This window comes from Scophthalmus maximus, chromosome 11 (genome assembly GCF_022379125.1).
Source record: "Scophthalmus maximus strain ysfricsl-2021 chromosome 11, ASM2237912v1, whole genome shotgun sequence".
Classification (NCBI taxonomy): domain Eukaryota; kingdom Metazoa; phylum Chordata; class Actinopteri; order Pleuronectiformes; family Scophthalmidae; genus Scophthalmus; species Scophthalmus maximus.
In genome coordinates, this window is record NC_061525.1 from 9,866,798 (window position 1) to 9,880,653 (window position 13,856).

Consider the following 13,856-nt stretch of genomic DNA (forward strand, 5'->3'; position numbering starts at 1 on the left):
GCAGACTTTTAATATACAAGTACAGAAGTCAGTACAGGCCTCCTTTATAAGTATCTCCACTTAATAACGTGCTTTGTTTTCGCTGCTCAAGGCAGAGGCTCCAGATAATTTGTCAAAAGGGAGAAAAAAAACAGAGGAAGTTATGACGTTCTTTGCTCCGAGAGAATGACAACCACCGGCACATTTCAAAGTGTTTTTTTCTGAATGAGTCAGTCAGAACTCATTTTCTCGCCCCTGGCCAGAGGTCACTCGGAGTCCAAGGGTGGGTTTGTGAATGTGGCTTCACCACGTCACTGCTGCAGGCGAGACTCGAAAAACAAGCGAACAAACACACGGAGGAATGAATCCCAGCATGATATGAAGGCAGGGACAATGTCCAGACTGTGAAGTCAGAAATTCTCTCTGCAGCACTCCTGTGTTATCAGGGAGCGTAGGAGCAGCATAAGCAGCAAGACCTAAACCAATGAGCGAGCAAATGCTCAGACATGCCCCTTTTGTGTTTACTCTCCATGCTCATCTCTCACTTTGACTCATTTTCACACACAATCCCTACAAACCCTATATGTGCTGTACTTGGTTCCTCTTATATGCTTTTTAAGCACTTTGATTGGCATTTAGCATTTTGATGTGGTTTTTCTCACTAAATACAAAGGATATAATTTGGCTTTTCCCAAAGTAGATTGTCCAAGTAGATTATCTTTCTTTTTTTGGGCAGTAACAACATGTGAGCGTTGCCGTCCCCTCGCATACCATTAAGCATCCATTAGTTCATGATTTATTATGTGACCCCCCCTTACACCACATGTGATATAGACTCCTAACTTTCCTATATAAAGTGGCAAATAAAAAAAGAGAAAAAGTTTAGTTGGTTTCTGTTCGGCGTCAAATCCTCTCACAAAAATATCGTCTTCATCTATCTGTAATATGCTTCAGTCAATCACATTGCTTCACAGCTTTCCCCTCTGACTTGAAAGCATTCCTCAGCCCTGTGTTTTAAAGCGAGAGGTCATGGCTGCGGTTCATCTTGCTCCCGCACAGCTCGGGCCGGTGAAGTCGGCCATTCTTCACCGTCAGTTTGTGACTGCTGAAAACCCATTTCACCTTGTTCGTTTACAGTGCCAACCACTGCTGCTACCTACCCCCCACTCCCCCATCTCCTTTCTCCTCCCCTTTCCATCTCCCAGCAAGTACACATTCTGCCTGCTCTTACGCATATTCTGAATGGTTTAGTCACTGCTAGCTGAACACTCCTACAGGCCCCCAGGGAAACACAAGAGTAGGGGGGATAGCTGTGATGACAAGCTTGCCTTTTAGCAGAGCAGGCCTGTGGGGACATAAGTGTGGCTCTGAGAGGGGCTGTCCAAACCTCTCTGCTCGTACAGGAACCAACCGTCACTGTCACTGTTTTGCCATGGTCTCAGTGACACTGTTTGGGCAACACAGACAACTCTCTTTTCCGGTCAGCAGGTGAGTGCTTTGCTTTCTGTTTTCCTATTGAATCAGACCCAGAGATGTTGAGAACCGGGAAACAAATTTGAATTTCTCTTTTTGTTAATTCTCCATGACTGAGTCCAGCACATTACACCATAGATTGTCCCTACACGAGAAGACTTGTTCAGAACATTTCTGTTGTAAATTCTCATGCACAAACTTGAAAAAAACAAACTCTTTTGAATAAGTTGTAGTCTTGCATTGCCAGTCAACACTCCCAGTTCATTTTCACTGTGACTTCTTTCCTCTATTCTAATCGGCTCTGCATTCATCTGAGAATAATGAGACCTTCTTTGCATAGCGTTTTTTAAACGAGGGGATTCTTGGAAGGAACCCTAATCTCCTGTACGCTCATTTCACATTAACCGTGTAAGGATAGGTTTTACAGGCTCTAAAGGGCATTGATTTAATTATTGTGTAATGTGGCTGTATGGACTTGCAAATACAAGTGCATACTGTATGCATGCAATTTTCTCTCACTGTGCCAGATTTGTAAAATGTATCGTCAGAATGAGATTCTGTCCTCGTCAGAGGTTGCTTCATCTGCTTGTGTCCTTAACACAAAAGAGTGTGTTTGCGTTTATGTGTGTTTTTCTGAGTTTCGGTGTGTGTCAAGTGTTTCAAGGCCACGGGGAAGGCACTTGTGCCTGCCAAGTGCTGCTTTCTCACAAACAGCACAGACCCATGTGTGCAAAATTACACAAATGTACTTTCTTTAGCTGTGCTGTGCATTTCATAAAGCACTCTAAAATAATGGATTATTTTCTCCCAGAAAAATCTCTTGAGTGTCCATCTGTACAAGTGTTTTGCTGTTACCACATGATTGCCCTCAGCAGGACTGGTGTAGGTCATCCTTATTTTGGAAGTGTCCTGGTTCAGTTGAACTGTTGTCCCATCTGAAAATGGCCTGAGGAGTATCTCAGTGCGGTTGAACAACCTGTCGGCACAATAATTCAATTGTTTGTTTTTTCCTTTTGTACTTCGGATGTCTCCGACCTGTCCAAGGTGTATTTTGAACAAGGGTTTAATGAAGGGGTGAGTGGGATGTTAACCACAGTCAACCAGGGACATCTTGTGTCCTGATGAAAGGTGTAGTGTGTAGTAAATCACCTACTGGGGAAGAGCAGTCAGATTCCTCTGTGCAGTGATGTCACCACGATCGTGTGTGAAACAGATCCAGACTTGAACAGCCCAGCCTGATCCAGATGTTGATTTTCACAGCAAGCTCTTGTCTAGATGGCACATACAGCAGTTCTGAGCTGGATTTAGAAGCTTTACATTAAACTCTGGCTGTATACCGACACATACAGAAACAACCTAAGGAGTATGTATAATCTTTTTTGCGATGCACCTCTACTGTGGTCTGTTGAAATAATCTTCACCTCTCTGTTCTTGTCAGATGCTTTGCATGCCATTCACATATTTTCATTCTTGTTTATTTCAGGTTATCTGCTGTGTGGTTTGACTGAGCCTCTTGGATGAAAAATGGCCACCCGATACATCAAGCACAAATATCTGTGGATTTATGTTTTGAATTATGAGAAACTGTGAATAAAACAAAAATGGAAATTCCACCTGTGGTGAACTTGGAGGGACATCAGTTTCGGACTGTTTTAGGATCACACAAATTTTCAACTCAGGGGTCGTCTTCAGAAAATGTCTCAACAGACCACCGAGGGGATCATTGTTTCCCTGAAGCCCAAACCTGCTCGCTGTTGGAACCGGATCAGGACAAAACCAAGCTAAAGAAGAGTTTTGTCTCCGTCGGTCAGAACAACAATGAATTCCCTGAGGCTGTGTGCTTTGAGGAGCCTGGGCACGTGTCCGTGATTCCTGGGGGGAAACCGCTGGACCAGAGTCCACTGGCCTCAGCTCAGCTCCACAAAGCAGGTATTGTGTTCACATCACCAAGCTCAAATGAAGACTGCTGCGGTGACTTTCCACTTCCTGTACCTGTCCCAGAACGCCAGTCACACCAGGTGGCTTATAATCAGGCTGGTCAGACAGAAGATTCGAACTGCGGATGTGCAAAAACAGAATTCCAGAATTTAGAGCCAATTTCAAATGGCCATGTTTATAGAAATCCAGGGGACCAGTGCTCCATCCCCAGTCTAGTCTCCAATCCTCAGCTTGTTGTCCCCACACCTGTGCATGATTCGGGCTGTAAAGTCCTGGATCTCCCATGCATTGTTAAGCACAAACTGAGCTCCATCACCTTCTCTGACAACACTTGCTCCACCGGAGCCGACGGCCATGCTTTTGCCAACGAGACTTCTGAAGATGGAGAGTCTTCACCGGAGGAGGAGGATAGTCATGATGATGCTGATGATGGCGACGATGACGAAGTTTTCCCAGAGTTGCCTCAGAGTCGAGAGCTCCAAGTCAATTCCAGACATCGGAGGAGTTGCAAAGACAAACAGAAGAGGAGAGGAGCTGTCAGTGCCCGAGCAGAAACCGAGCACACAGTCAACAACAATGGTTATGAAGCAGAGGGGGAAACCAGCAATAAGGAGGTATGATGCTATCGATTTAAAACCATCCACAATGAAATGAAAAATCCTTCTCCGCTGTTGTATAATCACTCACTCACTCTAATTATCTAAAACGATATCAAACAATATATTCGGTGGCCGAGACATAAAAAGTGAGGGAATATGTCACATGTAAATTGCCAAAATACTATTTGTCTATATTATTTTACTACATTTAAAATTTAAAAGGGCACATTTATACATCTGGTGTAATGTGAATTATCTCAGAACCTCAGAAATCCACTTTGTAAATTTAGCACATAGTGTGCCATGTGTACAAAACATGTGAATTGAATTTCACATACAATAAATTCCCTCTGGCTTTTTAAAAAGCCTTCTGGAGCATATCATTAACACAGGGAATGAAAAAAAGGGTGCAGTTACGTTTAAGGAATAAATTACCCAAAATTCAGTCAATGTGGCGTGGAGAATCAATCAAAGTCACTTAACATACTGTGCCTTGTCTACAAATACAGAAAGAGGTGCACATCTAAAGAAAATGGATTTGAAGTTAAATTATTTATCTTCAGTAATCTTGTTGGCCGCACAGAAGGACAAGAAAAGAGTCCATATCTGCCGGCGTCCTGCAGCTCATTTCATCATTACACTTTGAGATAATGCATCACTGGTATAAGTGTGTGGGAGTACACTGACTTCACATTTGTACTGGTGAAACGCAGACCCAGAAGGAATGCAAACAGCCTCTGCTTTCTGTTCTCTCCCTCAGCAGGCAGTGGTGTTTTGACAGAGCCCATTGCCGGCTGCATCAGCCCTCCATTATTGAACGGCTCCCTTCTCTTCAACAAGTCAAGGCACATTTGAGTCTCCCTTTCACACAACCTCTACCCTGACCTTGGTTGTAACCATCCTGTAACCCCTCCTTTCTGATTTTTACTGCCCATTCAGTTGGTCTCAAATGGACATTTATAAATACATTCAAATACATTGAAACATATCAAGGGGAACATATCCAATTGCACATAACTGTCATGCTTTTCTAAACAGTCCGCTGATAATATTGTCCATGTAAACAGGGCACAGTTAACGGTCGGTGGAGATAAGCTCCTATGTCTGTTGGTCGGGTAAGATGTTGAGGTAATGCCAGCTTTATGTGCAGAATGACACTCTGCTCTGAATGGGTTGTTTTGGAGAGGAGGGGAAGAATGCAGGGAATCCAGGGAGCCTGTTGTAAATATTATCAAAGGACAGCAGGTCAATGCTCTGTTATAATACAGTGCACTGCAATGTGGGCATCGCTGTGAAAAAGTCTTAAATTTCTGGCAACATACTGGAAGGAACAGAAATTCATTAATTTCAAAGGAAGAACAAGTGTTTTTTTCTCAACCTGACATCACTATTGCTGGATTTAAAAAAAAAAAAAAAGTTGTTGGTCCAAATTGAGACACTAAATGCAAACTGTCTCTTCATTTCAGGTTTAAATCACATTTATCAAGTACAGTATATGAGCAGGATTTACCAAAGTTTAATATGATGTATATCTACATGCTAGATAAAGCATTTCATCGTCAAAACTTGAAAAGAAATAAAAAGCCATACGAGAGCAAACATCATTACTCAGTTATTTTATAATAAGTCAAAGAATTAAGGAAATAAAGACAAAATACATCAGTTAATGAATGAATGGTAGCATTTATTATCCAGAAGAACAACAAAAGTCTGTCCAAACAATGGCTGAATATTATAGCCAGATTATTAGGCGTACAAACGTATGCTGGTCTGATTGAAGAATAATAAAAAATACACAACTAAAATTTTTTGCCCCAGCTTAATATCTGATTTAGTTCTAAATACAGAAATACACACAAAGTACCTGCATGTAGTTGTTAACATTAACCATATGAGGGCACTGTAAGCATAGTGTTTACACTGCGTGTCATCTCATGACCGCCCCCTGCTTCCCTCCTTTATCTCAGCTGTGTCTAGATGCCCCCTTAAAATAAACGTTTCTTCACCTAGCTCTCCGACTCTGCACTCACGGCCGCGGCTTCACTTGGTGACTTGCACTGCAGGATATTAAGAGTGTAATTTATTCCTCAGAGTAGCCAGGTAGCCGTTGCCCTTTCGCATGACCGGCTGCTACATTTGGATACCTCCATGGTGATCTCTGGCACTCTCTGTGGGTGGCGTAGACTAGGCACCGAGCCCAAAGCTCACACACTTAACTCCTAATTTCCATGTCAAAGCCACTGTGTTGGGCTTCTCTGTGTGGCCAATTTGCGCTGATAAAGTTATAGCCAGCTCACATTTTGTTGTTCCCTGAAGATAACATTAATGCATTTATCTAAAGGATTGACTCATACCAGCTCAGTTGCCATGGTATGAGGGCTTCACACAATCGCCCGGCCCGGATCGAGGGGGAAAGGCACAGAGGGATGAATCAAGGGTAGTGTCTCACTTGAGCGTCAAGCCCTCTCTGGAATTTGTCTCATTTTAAGTAGAAGTGCCCACATTCCTAACCAGCACCTTGTGGGGATGTCACTGAAAAGAGACAGTGTGAATGTGTTCCTCATTTGGACTGAGCATGTGCAAGAATGGGGCATCTGTTTCTCACATTTGCGTTTGCCTGACTACTGTGGTTAATTAGTCCAGTTCACAGGATGTGCCCCTAATTTGTTTTTTAATCCTTTTCAATCTAAATTTTTTTTCCCCACAAACAACTATAGCCATAAATGTATTTCAGTTTTTTGCTTTTGATCTGAAGAGTTAAAATCCTACTTTGTAACTTAAACCTGAAAAGTGCTGAAGCAAGAAGTCAACCTCTTGCTCGTGGACTCCTCGGCAGCATTATCGCTTGTCATCACAGTGACTCACCTCACTTCCAGATCAGATCAACTGAAATCATCTTCCTCCTATTGTCACACAACAGTCAGCCTGCATCACAACTTTAGCTGGAGGAAAGTTCACCTGCTGAGGTGCACACGTGAGGATTTGTTCAGACCTTGTGAAGAGGGACACTGAACCAAACATTAATTCACTCCAGCAGGTCAGCGCCATTAATAATGACAGATTATGGTGATGACGGTTAACCACCCAGCCCCCTCGGGCTCATCATAGTAACATTGCATTAACTAGAATTACATCATCAAGTATGTGTCAATTTCTTTAATCACAATTTCTTTATCTAATTCTTAGTAGGTTTCATCTTGTATCTGTTCATATCAAGGAAAGATGGGGACAGAAAGAACAAAATTAGGAGGACTTCCTGGGAATCAGTGTTTTTTTCTTTGACCGAGTATCATATTAAAAGCTCACATGGAGAGGAACGTTTGAGGGGTAGATGTAGGGTGTCCACTTGCATATGATTTGTGCTGGTTGGTGAATGTTTTCTGGAGCGAATGTTTACTCTTTGTTATTGATCAGTCCTGTATGTTGACATCAACATGAGGCCTCTCAATTTGTTTGGCAGACACGGGGGATTGAGCTGTCTAAACTTACCTATCCACTGTCAAACTTCTTACACGCCTGGTCATTGCTCGGGAGCAGGACAGAGCAGAGAAGGGCAGCTTTATTTTTTCCTCTCCATGACCCCGGGTGACCCCATCAGGCTTCAGAGGTCAGCAGGGGATTGGCCAGATTTAGGTCATTCCTCGGGGATTGAGAAAGTGCCTTTCCCCCAGTGCCATGTCAGATGACCGTGGGTGGTCAGATGCACCGTCTGGTGTCTGGACCCTTAATTTCTTCATAAGAAAGAATAGAACCTGATATAATTACAAATATATATCAAATGTACTTTCTCATGGAGAAGGATTTGCAGCTTGCGGGAAGCTGCTTCTAATCACAACTGTAGAAAGACATAGACATATCGGTAATGTCAGCAATACGCTAGCAATTCTGACATATTCACTGAGACATGTAAGCAAACATATAAGACTGTGATTTCATAAAGTTAATGTGGCTTAATGTTATAAACAATGACCTGATTTAGTAGTGACTGGGAGGAATCAGGGTCAGTTTTTACTTAGATTTCCAGGAAATACATTTCCTGGACTAAATTAATGGTTTGAGTGTTAATTTGGCCTAATTCTTTTGATGGTGGCTGGTGATGGTCGCTTGTGGGATTTTAACTGTCTATGACAGTCATTTTTCAATTCAGCTGGCGTTTCCACACTGACTGTAGTCAGGGAGATATTTTGAAGCTTGGAGTTGGGGTTCTTACATGCTAGTTCAGCAAAATAAATCAAAATATGAAGAATGCAATGAAGGCAGGAGGGAATTGCGAGGGATGATCAATGGGGGGTTGGGGATATTCCATCGCACTTCATTACAATCTTTGAGTTTTCTTGAATCCAGTGACCAAGTGACCTTGGTGCACACAGATTTGCTGATGCAAACTTTGACTATTGTTCTTTAAGTTCTTTGAGGATGAGGATGAGCCAAAAAAGCCAAATTCCTAATTTTTCTTTTGGCCCTTGTTACTGGCATACAATCTTACCTGACTTCCTGGAGCAATTATAGAATTATATTCCAGGAGGGGCTTCCTCTGGAAGCCCCTCCTGGAATATGTGTGTGTGTGTGTGTGTGTGTGTGTGTGTGTGTGTGTGTGTGTGTGTGTGTGCGTGTGCGTGCGCGCGCGCGCGCGTGCGTGTGTGTGTGTGCGCTAAAATAAAAGATTGATATATAATCTATGAAAATACTTGCTGTGATTTAGTGAAGCAATGCCTGTTCTTTTTTTATTGCTGTGAATTGTTTGCAGCTTACCACTTTACATAATTTTTCCATGAAAGAGTTTTGGAAAAATAAGATCTGAAGCTAAATAATCAGATTAAAATAAAAAGCTAACATTTAGATTTGTGTCATAAAAATGAAGATAATCAAGACTGAATAACTGTGCTAAAAAAGATAAATCACAAACCAACACTGACAACTTCATTAAAACCAGACCCACAAAGTAGTAACATGCCGATATCAGCTCAATCGCTCACTGACTAATAACAGGCCTTTCTTCTCTTATCTTGATGCTTCTGCTGATTCCGCTGACAAGTCTCCCTGGTCAGAATCAATGAGCCAGCTGATGAGGAAACTGGACCAGCTGAATCTGGACATAGAGGAGGCTCTGAGTGCGAGCTCGTCTCCCTCCACCACACCCTGCACCACCCGCAAGAAACAGGTGAGTGCGTGTTCACACGGCCCGGCATCCCAAATTGACTGTGTGTTTTCTGTCTGTACAAGGCAGCGTGTCGAACTGCAGAAGTTCAGATGGTGCGTGCGCGCACTGTCACGGCTGGTACAGTACACATTCCTGTGAAGCGTTTGCTGCATACTTGGTCATGCCTCTTCAACTTCGTCAAATCAATTTAGCTTGCTGCGTGGAGAGAAAATCCCATTGGATTATTTGCACCTGTAAGCGACAGGTGTTCCGCAGAATTTTATGTCCTGGACGTTTTTTTCTGAAGTGTTGTCCATTAGGGTCAAATCAAGCAGTGAAGACCCATAAACCCAGGATGGAGAGATGCAGTGTGTTGATCTCATGTGGCTTGTCAGATATGGGGGTGTGGTCTGTCTGTGACACTGTGGGCTTTGTCGGGGCATCTTGTCCCGCTGAGTTTATGATGTTGATCTGCAGCTCAGATGTGATACTGGAGTCTACAGTGCTTCAGTCGAGTCTAAATGCTGCAGCAGGAACAGGACAGCTGTTGTGCTTCTGAGGCTGTGACCGGGACCATGAACCTCTGTTCCTTAAAAAAGGGTTCCTCTCATGGTGGAGTGTTACATGAAATACCCCGCTAGAGTTAGCATTTGGGAACAATAGTGCCCTTTTGGGTTGCGTATGTATGTATCGCACAGAGGAGCTGTTGTATTGCGAGGGAGTTTGTATGATTTGGTCCAGTAGGAATGGATGACAGAAGCTCACATGCCTCCCAGGCATCTGCATAACCATCCCAGGCATTCACTATTACTTGCTTTAACTAATGACAGGCGACTGGGCAAGACAAGACATCTTTACTGGGATATTTGACAAGGTCATAATCTCTGTCCTCTCAAAAGAAGATCCACACATACAGGCTCCTTTGTGCGCCTCTGTCAGGCTGAATCCAGAGTGGAGGTTTCACTTCCCCAGCCGTTGACCTCAGCCTCTTGTTTTCTTTTCCCCTGGCCACCGTTGAGACCATCCTGTCCCAGTCTCGTCAGCCAGACAGAGTGAGACCCCGTCTTGATTGTTGTTGTGATATTGTTGCAGTGGGGTGCTGTTTCAAAGTCCACTCCAAACCAAACCCAGAAGTACCAAGTTCTCCAAATACCCAGCAGAGGGGAATGTCCGAGCCCAGACGGATCTCCTGCCCCTCACAGCGCCTCAATGGGAACAAGAACAAGAAGCAAGAAAACGGTAGGTTTCTCTGACAATCGCAACTTCCCGCAGGCATCCAACAGCTTCATACAGGTACATACAGATATCACAAACTTGCCACATAGTACAATCGTCATCTCTAAACCTGCTAAATGCCTGAAAGTCTATAGCTCAGCAACTGGTTGCACTTTTTAAAGCTCTAATCTCGTTTTAGTATTTTGAGTTGACTGCCATGATCCGTTCACTTCCTGCACTGCACAAAATATTTCTCCTTGTTTATTCAAAGTTGCTGGGAAATATTCAATTTGTGTCTGTCCTAAGTTAGCACTTCACATATCAAAAAAATGTCATCCCTTGATCAGCCTTATCTTAAACGAATGAGATAAAATATTCTTTTGCCATGGAACTCTTAGAACACGACAGCCTTGTTGTAGCTATTTGATTTATGTTTTTGAAAAGCTCCTCTAAATCCTCATCTAGATCCATACACATCGGGTTAGTAATTTATTCAGCAGTAATTTATTAGGGGTAGTTTTCACCGTGCTGTCGTTTATAGAAGTGACCTGATCATAGTCATGCAGTTACACTCATTCACATGTTGACCTGCACAGAAAAACCTCAGTCTGACCTGGTGGCCACTAAACAGCTTCCAGGGTCTTATACAATGGCACCGCAATGCTGATGAGTTTAAAGGCGTTTCTTTTTAACCATTTACCATTCGAGAATGAAATAACCACTTCTCCTCCTCTGTACGGCTGCGCTTCCCTCTACATCTGTAAATATTTGAGGTTTGCATTGGGAATAAGGCAGCTTAGGCATTCTTAAACAAGCAGCACCCACTTCTGTTGGACCAAGTATATAAATGTCACCATTCAACAGCCCTAAAAGAAACAGACAACTGAGAGATTTGCAGAATGCAGGGCGGGTTTGAATTCAAAGCCTTTCAGCTTGTGCTTTGTGCTCTGCTCATGGCTCTGCTGCAGCGTGCTGGAAAACAACCTGCTTATAAGAGAAAAACTGCAAGAATCTGATCAAATACCCATATTTTCCAATATTATGTAAAGGTATCTTGCCGTTTTATCACAGTGTGATATTAGTTCTGTGTTACATTATAGTTTTGTTTAGCTACCCAAGAAACCACAGCTATACTGTAATCACACTGAGGGCGGCTGGAAAGACTGGGGGGTGAGACAGAGTTGAACATAAGTAGATTGGAGATTCAAAGAAAGATTATTTTGTCTGTGGGCGCCGATACCCTAGATGAAATGAAGTATGGTTCTCAGCGTGGACGCCAACTGTCTCTTCTGTGGAAGCCATAACTGCCTCTTGAAGAAGACAGCAGCATAGGTTAAAACGTGGCTCAAGGACAGCTGGGAATGTTCACATATGTTAAAGACGTATTTTGGCTGCAGTGCAACCTTGAGAATAATGGGATCGCACGGTGCTCAGCGGTGATATGTCTTCTTCTTAATGCAGATGGTCATTGTATGAACGATAATTACTTTCCAAATATTTTTCCAGTTAGGCTACAAAATAATGCATTTAATTTGCACCACACTTCAATTTTCCTCTGAACTAAAATTTAGATTTTGTACGCTTGGAGGTTATTAAGGTAAAAGTGATGTTGGACAACTGAAACATTTTCTCACTGGAAAATGATGCGCTCTGAGAATAGAACATGTTATTTTAAATGTAAAGGAATAAGGTAATGGTAGGTGGGTGATTCACCCTGTGGCAGATTTGTCTGTCTGGTACGTTTCAAGTGGCAGTTAGCTTCATGTAATGAAACAGGGGGAAACTTCTAGTCTGTTTCCGTCCATTGTAAACCGTCCATTGTTAACTGTAAGCTTCATCACACAACCAGCCTGCAAATTGAGTGTATCTCCCAAAATGTCTAGCTGTTCCTTAAAGTTTGTCCACTGGTTTAATTGTGACCCTGCCGAGTTTCTGAAAACAGATGAATCAACATCGACAGCGTTGCACATGCAGAGAAGTTTGTCCTCCTTTGTACCCTCCAGCTCTTACATAAGAGCTCTGGACTCCGTATGAAACCTCTGACAGCAGGGAGCGAGAATGCGATGCAGATTGAATCACAGTCTTGGAGACTAAGAATAAACCGGCCGACTGTGTGAGCCAATTCACCATGCTTGGGTCGGCAGTTACAGCTTGACCGAGAGATGTTTTATGGAGGTATCTGGTAGGAGGTTTTTTTGCACCTGCCTGACAACCTTTGACTCCCTCCTGCCTCCGCACAATCTGAAAAAACTGGAATGTACCTCATAACTCCCTCAATCTGCTGCACATCAGTCAGGCACAGCTCAGCTGAGCTGGAATGTGATTTTGTCTTGTCTATTCCTTACACAATTAATAAAATCAGATGCTATGCACCTTTTGTCAACAGACCAGGACTTACTCAAAAAGTAAAATAAGGAATTTCTGCGTATACAAAAGAAATAATTCTTTGACTCTTCTGAGCCTGATATCACTCCCAGTGTGATGGGCAAGTCTTATCTTGATGCCATTTATCAAGCAACATGTTCACAGCTTGAAACTTCTCAAATGTGAATACAAGAAATGTAAAAAAGATCATCTTGAGCTCAGTGTTGTGTGTATTATATTAGTATTTTAACCTCGCTGTTCAGCACAAAAGTCTTGTTGACGCCAGCTGTTCACTGTGTTCTATTACCGATCAATGGAGACATATTTGGGTTGAGGACGGCTTCTTTTAATTGGTGTTGACAGAACCGAGGACACCCCCCTCTGTCATTCAGACTGACCGGTCCTGCAACTGCCCTTTCGGCTCTTAGGCACGGTGTCATTTGTGCTGGGACAGCAGCTATCAGTTACGCACACGCACACGCACACACGCACACACACACACACCACACACACACCACACACACACCACACACACAGACCTGTCACTCCATACAAACATCCTTGTTGGTGTAAGCGAGGGTGAGTTTCCCCTGTGACAACATCCCTCAAAGTGACGCTGAGCTGCCTCTGCGTGGAGGATGTCTCTTTTCCTGCCCTGCAAAATTTGATTTGACGCGTGTCAACCATCTGTCCGCAATTGGACTGAACTCGGGCAACGTGTGGGTCAGTGCTTGAGATACACCAGGATGAAATACTTTTTCTCTGCTTGCCATAGAAGAAAGCAAGTGAGAGAGTGATGTGTTTGAGACTTTGAAGTCTTGTCAAATCCACCCACCTCCTCTGGGGCCCAGCATCTGTTTTTTTTGAAGCGCTAATTTTCCCAAGGTGCTTTCTGAAACTGGGTCTCAAGCTCATCTTTGTAGACAAACTTATCAGGTGCATCACATTTACAGAAGACAACCCTACCTCCTGTTCATCTGAGACATGCAGTCTATGATTTATATCGTACAGAGATAATGATTCACAGTGTTTCTGTACATTAAACCCAGCCTTTGAACTCAGTCACAGAAGTGTTTAAATATGTGATGGAATTCTGCTAGACTGTGCCAAATCTCACAGTCAATTATTAGGGATACATCAATGGCAGC

The 13,856-nt window shown here is 43.0% G+C and overlaps 1 protein-coding gene across 2 annotated transcripts in view; it reads left to right on the top strand.

The window, feature by feature from the left end:
• The window catches only part of stard13b (StAR-related lipid transfer (START) domain containing 13b), a 66,938-nt gene that overhangs the window by 6,925 nt on the left and 46,157 nt on the right, over positions 1-13,856 (top strand). Inside the window, exons 1-4 of one of the 2 annotated variants that reach the window (XM_047335580.1) lie at positions 1,245-1,467; positions 2,936-4,004; positions 9,025-9,150; positions 10,222-10,368. In XM_047335580.1, the coding sequence (XP_047191536.1) occupies positions 3,054-4,004; positions 9,025-9,150; positions 10,222-10,368 (1,224 nt within the window). In that variant the 5' untranslated portion in view covers positions 1,245-1,467; positions 2,936-3,053. Of the gene's footprint in view, positions 1-1,244; positions 1,468-2,935; positions 4,005-9,024; positions 9,151-10,221; positions 10,369-13,856 lie in introns of those variants that run through there. The other variant, XM_035623028.2, reaches the window with a different exon arrangement.